Genomic DNA, 18,557 nt, shown 5'->3' on the forward strand with positions numbered 1-18,557 from the left:
ACTTAAAATTCTGTATGAATGGGAACCAAAATATTCTGGGCTAAAATCAAAAAGATACAATTAGTTTTTTTTTTTTTTTTTTTCCTATGGAGATTTGGAGATAGTATCAGTGGAGTATGGCACGAGTTCTGTCATGTGATTAGAAGCTCACCTCCAGATTCCTGGAGGGCAGAGAATGGGACTTCTTTTCTCACAATTATCTGCCCAAATTTGGTCTTTCATTCCCGGAAGGATTATGTGCTTCATATGTGCTTCACGCCCTTTTAATTTGAGTAGCACGAGTCCTCCCTCAAGCTATCCATGCCTTCTCATTCGCATGACATATCTGTGCCTTCCTCTAATTATATAATTTTCTTAAAGACTATAATTAGTTGATAATTTTTTTACCTTTTTCAGTTTTAAAAATAACTGAAATAAAAACCACGTAGGTATTTCTTTTCTGTCCTGCCCTGGCTGCCACTACATTTGTGAGCATCTACCTCTTAGCTCTTGGACTGTGCACAAGCAGCCCCCAAAACTCAAACACACACACACACACACACACACACACACACACACACACACACACACTCCCCTGTCAGGTCCACGGGACAGCACCACTAGTTTCTTTCAAAGCTTGGCCAAAGTGTTATATTTTACAGTCTGTTCTGTCCCTCCCCGAGCCAAACCCCATCATATACTCATTTGTTCATAAGAATGACCTGTCCCCAAAGACCTAGATGTATGAAAATATTCATAAGAACACTTTTCTTTTAATATCAAAACAACAGAAAACTAAAGAAATGCCCATCTGCTGAAGAATGGCTGAACAAATTTGCTTATATGAGTTTAATGGAACATCACAGATGACTGAGCCAGACACCTGTATGAACTGATACACAGGGAAGTGGGGAGAACCAAAAGAACAATATCCACAAAGACTGCAACAGTGCAATGAAAAACTAGTCAAAATACTAAAGAAAAGAGGCAATGACCAATCATAATCTCGGAGGGCTGAAGATGAAACAGGCAGAACCTTTCGACAGAAAGCTGATGGAATAACAGTGCAGAATGAAATACACATTTTGAGACACTTGGACATATTTTGCTTAATTATGCTCATGTTATAAGAAGTTTTTAAGGGGAGGAGGATAGAATTGGAGTGAAGGGAGAATCTAGTGATAATGATGCCCAAAAGATAGAAAAGAGACCCATGGGGGTGCTTATAAAATGGGGAAGGGGTGATCAAGTTATGATACATGAATTGAGAGGAACAGTCCTATGCCATAAGAGATGATGAAATCTGGGAAGATTGGATGAATTGATCAGAGGAAAGTGAACTGAATCAGGAAAAGTTTATATCAATAACAACACTGTAAAGAGCAATAACTTTCAAAGACTGAAGAGCTCCAAAGGACCAATGCTAAAACATATATATTGCCTATCTCCTGAGAGAAAGATAATAAAGTTAGAGTACAATCTAAAATATCACACGCATACACACACCTGTACATTATATATATATATATAATGTACAGGTGTGTGTATACATATACACATTCATATATATTTACATATAAACATGTATAACATTTATATAAACATTGCATACACACTATAATTAGTTGATATAATTTTTTTTACCTTTTTCAGTTTTAAAAATAACTAAAATAAAAACCAGATAGGTATTTCTTTTCCATCCTGGCCTGACTGCCATTACATACATGAGCATCTATCTCAAATGTACACATATGTGTACTCATATGTACAACGTACAAAAACCTATTACACACGTATGTATATACATGCAACCTACACACATAAGTATATACGAACATATAAATACACATATATCACAATTTTTTAAATTAGGGGAATTATTTTGTTCAACCATGTATATTTGCTTTAAGGGTTTTTTATCCAATGGGGAGGGGGATTGAAATAGAAGAAAAGAGATTTTTAATTTTTTTTAATTAAAAAAAAATTCTTAAATACATAGAAGAGAAGAAAGTTCAGAAGGAGAAAAAGGCAAACAGGCTATTTTTGAAACTAGTATGTTGAATTTGGTGTGTACATTTTTTTTTTAATAATTCAAGCAGTCCACAACAAAGATCTGCAATTTCATATACAATCCTCTCTTTCTGTTCCTTCTACCCGGCAATGTTCATATCCTTGGGGATTGTCAAATACAGAATAATAATAACAATTATGGCCTGTCCCTACTTGTGCTACTGGGATAAGTGGTGGCCACTGTGAAACTTATGAAATATTTTATATTTCATTTTCTATCAATTCATTTTCTATTCCTCCAATCCCAGCAAATAAAATGTAAATTCCTTGAGGGCAAGAACTGGTTTTGTTTGTTTATTTTTATCTTTCTATTGGCAGAGTCTGACACACAGCTGGCACTTAAGAAAAGCTTGTTCCATTACAGTGAAAGCATTTTATCAAAAGTTTTAAAAATTCTATTTCAATGCTAAGAAATTATTCTCAGAATATTTTTAAAACTCATTTTTACTTAGAATTCCATCATGGAATACAGATATAATGTGCATTCTTACTTCATTTTTTTTTTACTAGCACCTGTTTATATAAATGGGTATATTTGAAAAAAGAAAGCTGCTTCATTTTCCTTTCAGTTATTATATAAGATGGACTTTGCTTCAGCCCCAGAAAGTTACCTCTATTGAGGAAGGGAAAGATTTTGACCAGCGGTGGGGGAGGGAACATCTCATTCTAGATCTGTTCAGGAAAATGAATGCTGGGCTTTTCCCAAGACTCCTTTCTCCTTCCTCCCAAGATAACTCACATGGGCCATTATAGGGGACTTTGCCTTTCTTGGTATCCCCAAACAGCACAGTCAGTCAATCATCCAGCATTTACCAAGTGCTCCTTGTGGGCCTTGTGGGCACCAGATACAAAGGAAGGTGCCCAAAGCCGGCCCAGAGGATACCCTTGGTAAATACCCATTTTCTAACAATCCCAGACTAATAAGGTTGCGCTGTACATATTACAACAAACAAATCCCGATCATGAAGAACACAACCACATTCACCGAAGCAGAAGGCTCATATTCAAAGAGGGGTTTTGTGTTTTCAAAGAAATTGCCTTCTATAGACCCATTCCTGTCAGACTCAGCTGACTTGTGGATGCTGCTGACTCTCCCCTTCCCCTTTCCTTTTCAGTCTGAATTACTTGGCATTGACGGACTGTGGGGAAGAGGAGGAGCAGAGATGGACAGGTTAGGCAATGAAGGTGATAGAAAAATATAACAATTGAAAAAAAAAACTTTTTAAATTAGTCTTAATATTTCTACCTTCTGAATCCAATTCTCCCTGTGCAATAAGAGAACTGTTCGGTTCTGCACACATATATTGTATCTAGGATATACTGTAACCTATTCAAAATGTATAGGACTGTTTGCCATCTGGGGGAGGAGGTGAAGGGAGGGAGGGGAAAAATCGGCACAGAAGTGAGTGCAAGGGATAATGTAAAAAATTACCCTGGCATGGGTTCTGTCAATAAAAAATTATTAAAAAATTTTAAAAATATAATAAGAAAAAAAGGAAAAAAATAAATTAGTCTTAAAATGATCTCATCTATTATAGTGGAAAAAGCAAAGTGTAGAACTCACTGTTTGGATGCATTTTAGAATCCAAAGGTAGGATGGCCTAATGGATAACAGGGAAATTAGGGGTCAGAAGGGCCTGGTTTCAAACCCTGCTTTCCCCAATCTCCCCTCCGCAGCCTGGGTGACCTGGACTAACTTAGCTGATTCTCAGTTTCCTCATCTGTAAAAGAAGGTCCATAACAGTAGCAGACTCACAGGCCTGTTGTGGGAATCAAATGAGATCATGTATGTAATTGACTCCCAATCCTTAACGTTCTCCGCTCTCGTTAATAGAAGTTGCTTAAACAGTCACGATCGCCATCAATCCTGACTCAGCGAGCAAAGTGCAGGATGCGGGGTATGGATTTGCTCACTTCTCTCAGACCTGAGATGTAACTGTTACTTTGTGAGGAAAATAACAATAACAATATATCTTTCACGATACACATTATATACCTCGAGCAGCCCCAGCTCCTTAGAAAAATCACTTTGTTTCATTTGAAGCTCAAACCCCGCAAATTGCGATACTATCTAACGCTTCCTGGGGATCGTACAATATCGTTAGATCCCATGTTAGCCATTTAGGAGCGGAGATGACAAGTTCCCCATAATACCCCTCGTAAAGCCGGACAGCAAAGACGGCCGCCTCATAAAGAGTGACCTCCAGCCATCCAACCGATCAATCAACAAGTATTTGTTAAGCATCCACTCTGGGCTAAGGGCTCGCTAGGCTTGGAGCCGGAGATAGAAATACAACGAAAGGAATAATCCTCACTGGCAAAGCCTGGACATTCTGAGGCAGGAGATGACAAGGACACACATAAATAATGGAGGCATGAACAGCAAGTGAATAAATACAAGCATATTCACAGCAGGGAGGATGAGGTAGTTGGGAAGGAGCTGGGTTCCTGAGCACTTAATTTACTGGGTCATGTGTGCTCTAGCAAGGGTTCCTTCCAGGAAGGGAATGGACTACAAAGCAACTAAAATCTCTCCCAACTCTCAAATGCTGGGATTCAAAGACTCCATATTTGCCATCTTGAGTCCTGGAGAAGTGTCTGGGGCTCTAAGAATTCAGGTAACTTGACCACAGGCACTGAGTTCTTGTGGTGAGATTTGAACTCAGGTGTTCCTGACTAAAATCAGCTTTTTTGTATCTGCCATGTTGTATCCTCAGCTCATCTAGACCAAAGCTTCTTAAATTGTGGTTCAAGATGGGGTATGAAATTCTGACTTGTATACCTATTTTATATGTCTATATACCTAAGGTCACCAAAAAATTTCTTGGGTGAAAAGGGATTGTGAGTGGAAAAAGTTGAAGAAGTCCTGCTCTCGACTATTCCCATTTCTTAAAGCCCAGTTAGATCTTAATTAATATCCACCAGTTTAGAGAAGATCTCTAGGAAGAAAATGACAATATCTGGCATTTCTCATGAAGATTTTATGGTCTGGAAACTTCCCCAGCATCTCCAGAGACAAATTCTAAGACCCAGTTGTTGCTGATTTATCAAATTACTTCCTCCAAGGAATACTATTAGATGCATGTTTTTTTCTAGACAATGCAAGAAGAAATTTTAAACACACACACACATGCACACACGCACACACACGCACACACACGCATACACACACACACACACACAAAATATTTAAGCCAAAACAGGAGTGCACATGGCCTGAAAAATGTGGATCACGTGAGCTAAATGAGAGCAAAGTTTTTTTGTCAACCTCTAATAATAATATTATTATAATGTGCATAATGCTTTAAGGCTGCAGTGAGTTTTACAAATATAACCTCATTTGATCTTCCCAACAGCCCTGAGAGGAAGGTGCTATTATTAGCTTCACTGTGCAGAAAGAAACCTGGGCTTTGGTGGACTGCTCTGCATGACTTACCTAAAGTCAAACAGCTAGTAAGTGTCTGTGGCTGGATTCGAACTCAGTCTCCCTTTCAGCACACTATGCCACCTTGCTGCCTTCTTTAGCCCTCAGTGAGTTTTTCCACTGAGTTTCTCAGATATCCCTAATCAATCCACAAGCAAGTGAAGACATCCCCCTTGTGATGTCACTGGTCTGTGGGGCATGAGCGACCATCACTATCACCAGCCCCACTACCAAAACCACCAAAAGCCACCTCTAATGGCCCAAACCAGCAATCCCTCAACTGCCAAATGTCACGGCCTTTCTCCAGTGTCTTTTCTTGGCTGCTCTGTAGCACTTGTCCCTGCCAACCACCTTTCCCACCCTTGTAGACACACTGCTCTTTCCCGGCTCTCCCCCTATCTATCTTCCCTGTCACCTTCATTACCGTGGGCACCCCTGAGGCTCCGTCTTGTGCCCCTTCTTCCTTTTCTCTACCATTCTTTTCACAATCTCAGCAGCTCCCATGGGTCCAATTATCATCTATGTAGATGACTCCCAGATCTGTAGATCCAATTTTAGCCTCTCCCCAGAGCCCCAGTCCTGTAACCTCCAACTGCTAACTGGACGTTTTAAAGCATAAGTTCCACCGTAGGCATCTCAAGCTCAACATGTTCGAAAGAGACCTCATCCCTTGCCTGTCCTTCCCTTCTCCATCCCTCTCTCTCCCCAGGCTTTCAATTACTGTCTAGGACCCCACACTTCCAAGCTCCAGACCTTACCTCTACGGGCCTGGCCCTACATAACCCATCTAGCTGGATGGTCCACTGGGGCCGCCAAGGGAAAATGGCACTGTGTTGAGGGCTGGGACAGTGGGCTTTCATCTGTTTCCCCACTGCCTCCCTGGGGTAGGCTGAGGTGGTGGCAGACAGACCTATGGTTTTCCTGAAGCAGTTAGTTGGTCAGGAAACATTTATTGAGGCCGTGTGACTGGCAGATTGCTCAAAAGGCCAACACACCCAAGACTCAGGTAAGACCCTATGGGAGTCTGGGGTTGGGGGTGGGCTAAGGTAGAAAAAGATCACACGAGGCCCTGCCTTTTGCAGTCTCTCTCCAGGTGTCCCTGAGGATCTGCATCTTCTCCCAAAGGAGCTACCTTATCCAGGAATGGATCTTCAGAGAGACAGCAAGAGAGCCATCCCGTAGCCCATAGCTCATTCTCTCGCGTACACTGGGAAGCAATGTCCGGGTGGTCCCACACACCAGCCAGTCAAAGTCGATGTGGGGGGCAAGGAAGAGGCCAGCCCAGGAGCTGTTGTCTCGGGCCGCCTCTGATCCTTCGTATCCGCAAGAGCAAGGTAAATTCTGAAGGAAGTTCTGGGCAGTGGCCCAGGGGGTGCACCGCGTCCCCACAGTTCCTCCCAGCTTTCACAGCTGCTACTTCCCACTCTTCACTCTTGCTAGGGAAACAGCACGGAACTTCCTTGGGCCAGGCTCTCTCCTAAGCACTGGGTATACAAAAAAAGGCAAAAGAGCTTGTCATCTTCCCCCTCTAACAGCTTCCTAGGTTGCCAATCAGCTGCCAGCTGGACCAGTGCTCCCTCCATCCATGGGCCATCCACGGCTCCCTCCATCCATCCCACTGCCCTTCCTTCTTCCCCTCCTTGCCCGTCCGATCACCCAACGAGTCCTGCTATAACTTGCGTCCTGGTCCCCTTGTTTCTCTTCTGATTCATCTGCCGCTATTGCAAACCACCCCTCTCCAGAAATGGAGCTAATTTAATTAAGCAAAGATGCACTAACATGTGCAGAGGATTAAATGAGCTACAAAGTTGAGCTCAGACTCAGTTTTGTCCTCTTGGAGAAAGGCTAGGAGAAGAGGGCGCTTCTCATTCAGTACGAATGAGCAAATGAATAACTGGATGAAAAAAGCATTTATGCAGCGCCTCTGCTTCCCCCCACCTTGGCCGGCCGCCGTCCCGCGTACTATTGCCACACAGATCTTCCTTTCACACAGACCTGACCACATCCTTCCTAGATTCCCCACTTGAATAAAAGTTTAGCTTCCTTTGTCTACCTTTCCCGACTCCTTTTTCTCTGGCCCCATCTTTCCATCCAGCCTTACAGAGAGTAGTACGAGGCACCATAGTATAAGGGGAAGAGAGCTTACTAAAGACCTCAGAGGTTCCTTCTGACTCTACATCTATGTTCCTGTGACCTGAGTTCAAATCCTACCCCTGACAGTTATTATCTGTGTGACCTTAGCAGTCAAGCTACATGACTTGCCTCAATTTCCTCATCTGTAAAATGGAAGAATTAGACCATCCATCATCCATGATCAGTTTTGAAGTGCTTACCAAGGAGAAGGCACTAGGATAAAGACTTGTGGACAAAAGTAGAGTCATCTCCCCTGAGGGAGCTTTCAGTCTAATGATGGAGAACACCAACTGGTTTGAAGAGTCTTTCCAGTTCTAGATCTGTGATACTATGAGGACCCACAGGAAGAATTCTCCACAGCTTATGTTCCAGGCTAAAGGTTTTCCTCACTGGCCCCAAGCAACAGCATCAACTGTCCTGTCTTGATGCCTTTGTTGGCCCTAAGCCTCCCTGGGAATTTGGAGGCTCACAGATCTGAAGCTCAAAGAGATTTGAGAAGCCATCAAGACCAAACCCCTCATTTACAAATAGGGAAACTGAGGCCCACAGAACTGAAAAAATTTACTCAAGTTCATCTGGCAAGTGACAGAACTGATATTCAAGCCCGGGTCCACTGTAGCCCCTAACATCCAATTCAAATGGACATTAAAGGGGCCTTCCCAGGTACCTCCCACATGTCACATAACACCATGCTTGTACCCTAACATGCACTTACTAGACATTGTTTTGCATGTGTGTTGTCTCCCCCCATTAGAATGTAAGGTCTCCGAGGGGCGAGGACGTTTATCTTCCATGTATCTATGGCGCCTTCCATAAATGCTTCAGAAAAGCTTTTTCTTTCACTCATCCATTCAGCCATAATTTATCATTACACACCATCATTTGGTTAGTACCACAGCCCTACCCTGGGTAACCATCTCCAAGAGGCCCAAAGTGGGTCAGCCCGAAAGTTTGTGGCTCTCCCAGAGCTCACAGAGCGAGAGCACCACGCACTTGAGGTTAGGAAGCGAATCTTCACTTAATTAAATCATCCAAACCTCCAGTTGTTCCCTCGTCTGTAAAACAGAGATAATGATAATTGTCCTGCCTAATTCGCTGGCTTGTTGTCAGGAAAGTGATCTGTAAGTCATTATGCAAAATGAATTATGCTGCTTATTATTATCCTGGAGATTGGAAAAAGACAAAATAAGGAAGGCCCAAAGAGAGAAGATAATTAAGTGTTAAATTAAGGGTTACTCTCTCAGTGCTGCAGGGGTTCGTGGAATACAGGGTCCCAGGAGCCTCAGCGAAGGAGTTAGGAGATGCTACGTACGGCGATCGTGAGAACAACTTGTAAATAAAGTCTTCAACCTTCCATGTCCGGGACTGGGCAGATCGTTAAGACAAGCCTTTCTTCCCAGAAAGAACATGTTAACCATTCTAATTAATACCGCAAGCAAGGAAGACCTTAAAAGAAGTCCTTTTCTCACACAGGCACAATCAGGCTGTTTTCAAGTAGCCCAGAGCATTGTAAAACCAAGTTTCCATGTGATAGTTCTGTTTCCAGGATGGAGAGCTCCAGAGGTGGGCACTCATGCCCTACTGCCCCCACTTCATGCCAGCTTAACAAGGGTAAGGACCAGTTATGGGGAGGGGGAGCAGGAAGGGTCTTCCTCAGGACAGGATCTAACCAACTCTCTTTTTTCAGAGTTTCATGGGATCCTAGAACCAAAGGAAAAACACAAGGTGGGAGTGCTCATTAGGAATCCTTCGCTGTGAATTTTGGGACTACTTATCTGTTCGTTCTAACAGATGTCTCGAGGGCTTTCACTAGGCAACACTGTCAGATTCATCCAAAAGATGGCAGCATAAAGGCAAGAAAATCGCTTTATTTCAAAGATGTCTCGGGGCCACTAGGTGTGGAAGTGGACAGAGCGCTCCTTACAAGTCAAGGGGCCAGGAGTCCAAATCCAGTCTCAGACCCTTGATCCTTAGGAGCTGTGCAAGTCTGGGTTAGGATTTGCTTCACCCCCCCCCCCCAAAAAAAAAAAATCTCAAATGGACCTCCCTTCCTCTTTTATAAGGTTTTTTATTATCTTACTAAAATACTAATCAGCTTAAAAGACTTGGGGTTTTTAAATTTTGGCAAGAAAAAAAAGTTTATAAGAGACCAGTACTAGAGGAAGTCACAGGTTTCTTAAACTATCATTTGCTGAATGATAACATATATATATTTTTTTTAATGCTGAGGGAATTGGGGTCAAGTGACTTGCCCAGGGTCACACAGCTAGGAAGTGTTAAGTGTCTGAGACCAGATTTGAACTCAGATCCTCCTGACTTCAGGGCTGGTGTTCAATCTACTGTGCCACCCAGCTGCCCTGATAATATCATTTTCAAAACTATCAGTAAAATTACTTTTAAATCTGAGAATATTTCCATAGCATTTTGCTTCACATCTGTTGTCTCATTCGATCCTTATAACAACAGGTGTTCTAAACATTCAGAGGAGTAAACTGAGGCTTGATTATGTGACTTGCCCGGGGTCACATATCTAGTAAGAATTTAGAGAAGAACTGGGGTCTTCCTAGCACGAAGGACGGCATTTTAGAGACTGAGTAACCTTGCTGCCTTTCAGAACCACGGGAGGAGAATAACTAGCAGAGGAAAGCTGGAAATAGATACGAGGAGAGCTGGAAATAGATAAGCTTTTCTCCAAAAGGCTTGTCTTCGTGCGTGATACCCGTTTCCATGGGTTTGCACCCAGGACTGGGAATTGGGCCGGACAGTGACAAGCTGGTTTCCTTGCAGCCTCTACCCTCATTCTAATGAAAAAGGTTCTTCTTCTCTTCTTTTTTTAAAGCCTACTGGGTAATTCCATATTAGCTGCATCCCCCTTGGCGGCCAGAAACTACAAAGCCAGCCCGGCCGATTCTGGCAAAGGGGAAGTGGGGAGAATGAGGATGGATATGGATGTTACCAATGCAAACCCATTCCCACTTCGGGGGGAGAGAGCCCCCACAGGCTCATGCTTCTAGAAGATCATCTCCTTCCCATCCCAAAAGCAGCTCCCAGCCCAGGCTCCAACACCAACTAAGAACGGATATGGCTAATCTGAGATCAACACCCCCTAGTCTTCAGCCCTCCTGGGAATCCCAGTGGGGAGGGATCCGGGCAGCCCAGAGGGAAAGAAGATGGCCCCCGAGAAACCGGCTGGCCCCGAATCTTTATAGATGGGAAACTCCAAGGTGCACGGAGTACATAAAGAGATGGGATTTAGAGTGTGAACCACTAGGAACCATAACCAATCCCTCTACCTTTGCCCACCTGCATTTTTGATTTCTTTCACGGGCTAATTGTACACTATTTCAGAGACCGATTTTTCTTGTGCAGCAAAATAACTGTTTGGACATGTATACATACATTGGATTTAACATAAACTTTAACATATTTAATATGTATTGGTCAACCTGCCATCTGGGGGAAGGGGTTGGGGGAAGGAGGGAAAAGTTGGAACAAAAGGTTTGGCAATTGTCCATGCTGAAAAATTACCCATGCATATATCTTGTAAATAAAAAGCTACAATGACAAAAAAGAGACAGAAATGGGGTTTAAATCGGGACTTCTGTGTTCAGAAATATTCTGTCATTTGCTAGGCAAAGTTTCCTCTCAGTATCCTCATCTGTAAAATGGAGATGATAATAGTACTTCCCTCCAAGGTAGTAGTAAAAATCAAATAAAATTAAGTGCTAATTACTATTATGTTTTTTATTACCACCCCACTACCTCCCAACTTCCGCCAAAGAGCAAAGACTCAGGCTCCTAGCCTTGTGACAAGGAGATGGAAGTTAAAAACTCACCTCTTCCCTTCACCCCCAGCCTCTCAGCTTCTCTGGGAGCTCTTCCACAAGCTAAACCATCTCTCCCAAAGTGTCCAATGACTTCAGGGGTGTGGCTCTCACTAAACATCCCAACCTTGTTCTCAGACCTCCAAGAGAACCAGCGGGATCCAGAACTGCAGCATTAAAACCTGGAAAGGCCCCCCAAAATCGAGTGCTACTATGGAAAGAGCTCTAGAGTGGGCTCATGACAGGCCCACGTTGGAATCCTTGCTCTGATACATATTATTAGGGATTTTCGATAAGTTCCTTAACCTCACTAAATTTCCCTCATCTGTAAAATGGGTAAAATCATATTGCATGACCATCTCATAAAAATATCATGAGCCATGTATGTATGGTAAATCTTGAAGCACTAAAGAAAATGTGAATGCATATTATTAGCCAATCCACCCCAGAACGAGTATCTTTATTGCAGTACACTGTACGGAACACAGGAGAAAATGAATGCCTGCAGACTTGACAACATCCCCAACATGTGATTGGCCAACTTATTTGTTTCTAGATATCCTACCTCCCAAGTAGCCCATCCCATCCCATCCCATCCCATCCCATCTCAACCCATTTCAACCCATCCCACTCCATGCCATACTATCTCAATCCATCTCAAACATTCCTAGCCCCATCCCATCCCATCCCATCTCAATCCATCCCATCCCATCCCATCCCATCTCAACTCATCCCAAACCATCCCTCCCAACTCATCCCATATTATCCCACCTCAACCCAACCCAGCCAGCCAGCTTAGTCCAGTCCACTTTGGGAGCTCTCATCATTAGCAGTTTCTTTTTCCTTTGCATCTTCTCCTCTAACAACTTCCACCCATTGCTCCTGAGCCCATCCCCAGGAGAACAAGCTTCATCCCTCTTCCACAAGAAAGCCTTTCAAATACTCCCAGCTGTACAACTGTCTCCTTGCCCCCCACCCCCCATGCACTATCTTCTCTTCCCAGTCTATCTATCCTCAGTTCCTTCAGCTAAGAGTGAAGGAGAGTTCAGTCCCTGCAGAGGTACCCCATTCCACTTGGGATCTAAATTAATGGTTAAGAAGGGTTTCCTCATATTCCCTTTTCATTCATTTGCTCCTAATGCTAATCTTTCTTCTGGTCCAGTCCAACCCAGTGAGCATTTATTAAGTGCCTACTATATGCCAACCACTTGGCAGTCACTTGGGACAGGAAAAGAGACTGATATAAGGAAATCCAAAATAAGGAAATTCTCCCCACTGATACAGGTTGAATGACTTGCCCGGAGCTGTACCCAAGGCTCCCTGGTTTGGGGGTTGCCTCCTTATACTCAAATACAAAAACCAAACAAGCTTTAAGAACTTTCTATTATTTGGGCATGGGGATAGGGTGAGGTGGGAGGATAAACTAGGGAAAGCTGACTGATGGCCACTGAGAACATCTCTGACAGGGGACAAGAGAAGGACTTTTCTTCCAGAAGGCTGGAGGAGGCCGAGCATCCGACAAGATGGGGGTGAGAAGGGAGAACATGTCAGGCGCCATGGAGACGGTCTGCAAAGGGAAGGGTGCAGGTTGGGGGGGACATCAAGATGGAAAGGCAGGATAGAGCCGAAATGCCAAGCTAGAAGTCAGTAATCTTTTGGGGACCTCGAGTTTCCCCATCCCAAAGGGCTGGGCTGGACGGTCCCTGATGTAGCTAGAACACTGACCTTGGAGAAGGGAAGACCAAAAAAATAAATAAATAAATAAATCCAGCCTCAGACAGTTACTAGCTGTATAACCTTGAAGGAATCACTTACCCTGCCTGCCTCAGTTTCCTCTATTGTAAAATGGAGGGAATAACACTTAAGTTGAAGGGCTGTTTCTGGGATGGAATGGCTTAGTAATTAGCAGGAGTAACCAGCACTCAGAGCAGTGCCTGGCATTTAGTAGTTGCTTAACAGAAGTTGTTTATCCCTTTTCCTTTTCCCCATTCTCTCTTTGTCCCCCTAGGACAGGCCCCCACTAACAAGGGGCTTCACATCAGGAAGAAACTTCCCGGCAACCATGGTGACATTGGGAGGAGTGAGTCCCTCCAGAGGTAGAAGTTGGAGACCTCCGGGCAGAGGCCCAGTGAGCACTGGTGGGCTGTACTGGAGTATGGACCCCCTCGGGCCGGGGTCTCTTCCAATTCTCAGGTCGGGTGATGGGGGGGAGGGCATTTCCTCCACAAACAATAGGAAGTGGCTGAAGTTTCCAGCCCGAGGGAGTGGTCACCTGGCCTCCCCACCATCGGCAGCTGTGTCAGGTGGACTGAGAGGGGGGAGCCCGGAACCGGCCTTACACTGGAGGAGGCCGGGGAGCAGGAAGGCAGCTTTGACCACAGAGTGGGGAGGCTATCTGACTAACGCACTATTTTAGAACACAAAATGTGAGCTCCGGAAGGACCTGGAGGTCCTGCCGGCCTCTGTCTGCTCCGATAGCAGTCTGTGCACCCAAGTCAAAGGGCTCGTCAAGTCGTGGGAAATCATTTCAGCCGCCCTTCCCCCCTCATTTTACAGATGGGGAAACTGAGGCTCGAGTGGGGAGGGGACTGCCCAAGTTCATGGAAACACGGACCCGGTGACTCGGGAGGCCAGCAGAGGCCAGGCAATCTAGCCTCCGATTTCACTGATGAGGAAAGGGGCTCCGAATCGGGGAGCGCCTGCCCGACTCACAGAATCTCGGAATTTTAGAGCCGCAAGGGACCGGGGGGACCAGCCCGCCTGGCCCTCTCATTATACAGAGGAGGAAACTGAGGTTCCGCGTGGGGAAGTGAGCGCCCAAGTTTAGATCTTGGCATCTAAGACGCCATCGGAGACTATCCCGGGCGACCCTTTCGTTATCCAGCTGGGCGCATCGAGGATCGGGGGAGGGGGGGGGGGGTTCGGGCCCCGGGGCGGCTCGGGGCGCCGGGGCGGGGGCGCCCGGCGGGGGCTCACCTGGCTGTGCGTGTCGGGCGGCAGGTTCCGCAGCAGCACCTTCCTGCGGTTGCCCAGCTCGCGTCGGGTCCTCTGCAGCCTCCGCGCCACCTCGTCGGCCTCCAGGGGCTCCAGGGGCTCCGGGGGTTCCGGGGGCTCGGGCTGCTCCGGCGCCTCGGCCGCTGGGGGGGCCTCGGGCGGGGGCTGCGGAGCCGCCGCGGGGACCAGCCCCGGCTCCTCGGGCTCCGCCGCCGCCTCCTCGCGCTCCGGCCCGGCCGCCGCCATGTTCCCGCGGCTCCCGATCGCCCCTGTCCCTCCCGGCTGCGGCCGCGCCCGAGAGCTCGAGGGCCCGGGAGGCCCGGCGGGGCTGCGGGGCAGGAGCGGGGCCCGAGCCCAGGAGGCCGAGCCGAGCGCCGCGGAAGGGAAGCTAAGGGAAGAAAGGCGGCGGCGGGGCGGAGGCGGCGCCGCGGGCTGGCGAGGGCGGAGGAAGGAGGAGGAGAGGGGGAGAGTCCGCCCCGCCCCGCCCCCGCCTCCTCCCGGCCCCCCGCGCCCCCGCCGCACCCCGCTGGCCGCGCTGTGGGAGCGCCCCGGGACGGCCCAGCCTCCCACCTGTGCCAGCTGCCTGGGGGAGGGGAGGGACCGGGCTCTGCCGATCTCCCGCCACTTCTCTGCCCCATTGCCCCTCTGCCCCTTCTTTGCCCTTCAGTCCCCGCCTCTGCTTCTGCCCCTGCCCCTTTGCCCCCCTGCCTTCTGCCTCGATTCTCTGCCCCATTGCCTCTCTGCCAAGTCTTTGCCCTTCTGTCCCCGCCTCTACCCCTCTGCCCCCCTGCCTTCTGCCTCGACTTCTCTGCCCCATTGCCCCTCTGCCCCTTCTTTGCCTTTCAGTCCCCACCTCTGCCCCTTTGTCCCCCTACCTTCTGCTTCTATTTTTCTGCCCCATTGCCTCTGCCTCTCTGCACCCCCTGCTCCCCTGTGCCTCTGCTCCTCTGGCTCTCTTCCCCAGGTTTTGCCCCCCTGCCTCTGTGGTACCCCTCTGCTTCTTCCTCTCTATCCCATTGCCCCTCTATCCCTGCCCCTCTCCCCTTTTCTGGACCTTCTGCCTCTACTTCTCTGCCCCAGTCTTTGCCCCTCTGTTCCCGCCTCCACCTCTGCCCCTCTGTCTCTGCCCCTGCCCTGCCCCCCCTGCTCTGCCTTGCCCTCCAAGTTCTGAGGACCTAGGATGTGGGAGCAAGAGACTTCCCTGGCCTTGGGAACCAGGATGTGGGGGGTGGGTCATTAGGAATGCAGAGCTCAGAAGGCCTCTTAGTGTGGAAGGCACCTTAGAAGCCTAAACAAGTCAAGAAAGCATCTCCTCTGGGCCAGGCCCAGAACTAAGTGCTCAGATACAGGCAGAGGGGGAAAAGCCCCTGCCCACAAGGAGCTCACATTCGAGGCGGGGAATTCGGCCTGTAAAAGGGAGGTATAAAGACCAATACAGAGTAGGGAAGAGAGAGTGTTTGGAGGAGAATGAGGGAGAAAATTCAGAAAGGGACAGAAACTGTGGGTTGGCTTGGGCACTTTTTCCTTAAAAGTCAATCAACATTTATCAGGCACCCACTATGTACCAGACACTGTGCTAAGCACCGGGGATGCGAAAAGAGGCAAGACACAGTTTCTGCCATTGAGAAGTTTATGCTGTAATGAGGGAGACAACATACAAATAGATCAAAGCAAGGTCTATCGAGGATAAATAGAAAATAATTACTAGAAGGGAGGCTTGAGAATGGAGAGGAATGGAGCAAGTCTCCCTGTAGAAGGAGGGATTTTAGCTGCAACTTAAAGGAAGCCAGGGAAGCCAGTGATCAGAGAGGAGAAGGGAGAGCATTGTAGACATGGGAACACTGAAGAAAATGACCAGAGCAAGGAAAAAAGTGGCTCTGATAAAGGCCTCATTTCTAAAATACATAAAGAACTGTCTCAGATTTATAAAAACACAAGTCATTCCCCAATTGATAAATGGCCAAAGAAAATAAACAATTTTCAGTCGATGAAATTAAATTTATTCCTAGTCATATTATAAAAAAGCTCTAAATCACTATTGATTAAAGAAATGCAAATTTGGGCAACTCTGGGGTACCATTTCATACGTTTCAGATTGGCTAAGATGATAGGAAAAGATAAGGCTAAATGTTGGCGGGGATGTGGGGAAAACTGAGACAATAATACATTGCTAGTGGAGTTGTCAACTGATCCTACTGGTCACTGGAGAACAATTTGGAACGGTGCTATCAAACTCAGCAAGGTCTCTACTGGGCCTGTATCCCAAAGAGATCATAAAAAAGGGAAATGTGTGTAAAAGAGTTTGTGGCAGCCCTTTTTGTAGTGACAAGGAACTGGAAACTGAGCGGCTGCCCATCAGTAGAACGGCTGAGTAAGTTATGGTATATGAATATTATGGAATATTATTGTTCTATATTATTCTGTAAGAAATGATGAGCAGGAGGATTTCAGGGAGGCCTGGAGAGACTTATAGGAACTGATGCTGAGGGAAGTGAGCAGAACCAGGAGATCATTATACATGGCAATAACAAGATTATACGATGATCAATTCTGATGGACTTTTCCATCAGAAAATATACTTATGAAAAATATGAGGGGGCAGCTAAGTGGTGGCTTTTTTCTACAATGAGGTAAATCGAGGCAATTCCATTAGACTTGGGATGGAGAGAACCATCTCCATCCAGAGAACTATGGAAACTGAATGTGGCTCAAAGCATAGTATTTTCTTCTTTGTGGTGGTTGTTGTTATTTGCTTGCTTTTTTTTTTTTTCGTGTTTTTTTTTCCCTTTCACCTTTTGATCTGATTTTTCTTGTGCAGCATGGCATAGATGGAAATATCTTTAGAAGAATGGCACATGTTTAACTTGTATTGGATTGCTTGCTCTCTGGGAGGGGGCTGAGGGAAAGGAGAGACAAAAATTGGAACAAAGGTTTTGCAAAAATGAATGTTGAAAATTACCTTTGCACATATTTGGAAAAAGAAAAAGCTATTAAAAAGAAAAAAGAAAAAGAAAAGAAAATGCCCAGAGCCAAAAATGGAGGATCTTGTTCTAGGTGGACAGTGTCTTGTTTGTGGAACAGTCAGGAAGTCAGTCTCTGGTTCAGGGAGGAACGCACCAGTGGGAAGCTGCAGACCACAGAGGCAAAGTATACATAGAATACAGAATTGGGAGGAACCTTTGATCACAAAAGGAACCTTCCACATGAAGCCTTTCTTGAGTCCCCCAAATACAAGTGTCTGCCTTTCCAGAAGTACCTCCTTTTCCTTTCCTATATTTTCTGCATGTACACACATATGCATATTGAGACAGAGAAACAAAGGGATAATTTCATTCATTAAAATAGAAGCTTCTCAAAGTCAGCAAATGGTTATTTTCAATTTTGTATTTTAAACTCCCAGGACAGTTAGTTTCTGGAGTGTAGTAGGTTCTTAATACACGCCTGCTTGACTGAGCAGAGGGATTTTAAACCAGAATCTTAGAACAGGGACTTTCAGAATTGAAATCGATCTTAGAACACAGAAGGTCCTAGCAGGAAGCTACCTTAGAACACAGATTCCTGACTACGGGGAAAGCATCTTCCATTTTAGAGCCTTGGCAACTTTATCTGGAAAAAGGCAGCTAATAATTCCCGTATTACCCATCTCATAGGGTTGTTTCGAAGGGAAGTACATTTTGCAAACCTAAATGCATTCTTCCAGCCAAACTGGAGGGCCAGCTGCTCCATTTTCCTCAGCACTGGCTCCTGACTGGAATGATGTGCTAACACTCTTAACTCATCATCTCTGACGCTAAGAATTCTTGTCCTCCATCCAGGCTCAGATGAGTTGCCCCCTCCTTCCGGAAGCCTTCCTGATGACCTCCTTTTCACTTTACTGACTTCCCATCCATTACCTAGTTGGATAATTGTTTGTGGAAATGTCCTCATCCTATTCCTCACCTTCCTCTTAGAGTAAAATGTAAGCTTGATTTGGTTGGGGAGATCCTGAGCTCTAATCACAGCATCTTAAAACAATAGGCAAATGTTGGATTCAGTTAAAGATCTGAGTGGGGGAGGGGGGTAGGCGGCACAGTGGATAGAGGGCCTGCCCAGGAGTCAGTAAAACTTTTCCTGAATTCAAATCTGACCTCTGA

General features: G+C 45.9%; 1 protein-coding gene across 6 annotated transcripts in view; it reads right to left on the bottom strand.

Annotated features, from left to right (window-relative positions):
* The window catches only part of RAVER2 (ribonucleoprotein, PTB binding 2), an 88,359-nt gene extending 73,674 nt beyond the window's left edge, over positions 1-14,685 (bottom strand). For all 6 annotated transcript variants that reach the window (XM_051999509.1, XM_051999506.1, XM_051999507.1 and 3 more), the window contains exon 1: positions 14,407-14,685. In XM_051999509.1, coding sequence (XP_051855469.1) covers positions 14,407-14,670 — 264 coding nt within the window. In that variant the 5' untranslated portion in view covers positions 14,671-14,685. The remainder of the gene's footprint in view (positions 1-14,406) is intronic.
* Positions 14,686-18,557: the final 3,872 nt, after the last annotated feature.

The sequence above is a fragment of the Antechinus flavipes genome, chromosome 4, assembly GCF_016432865.1.
Source record: "Antechinus flavipes isolate AdamAnt ecotype Samford, QLD, Australia chromosome 4, AdamAnt_v2, whole genome shotgun sequence".
Lineage (NCBI taxonomy): Eukaryota > Metazoa > Chordata > Mammalia > Dasyuromorphia > Dasyuridae > Antechinus > Antechinus flavipes.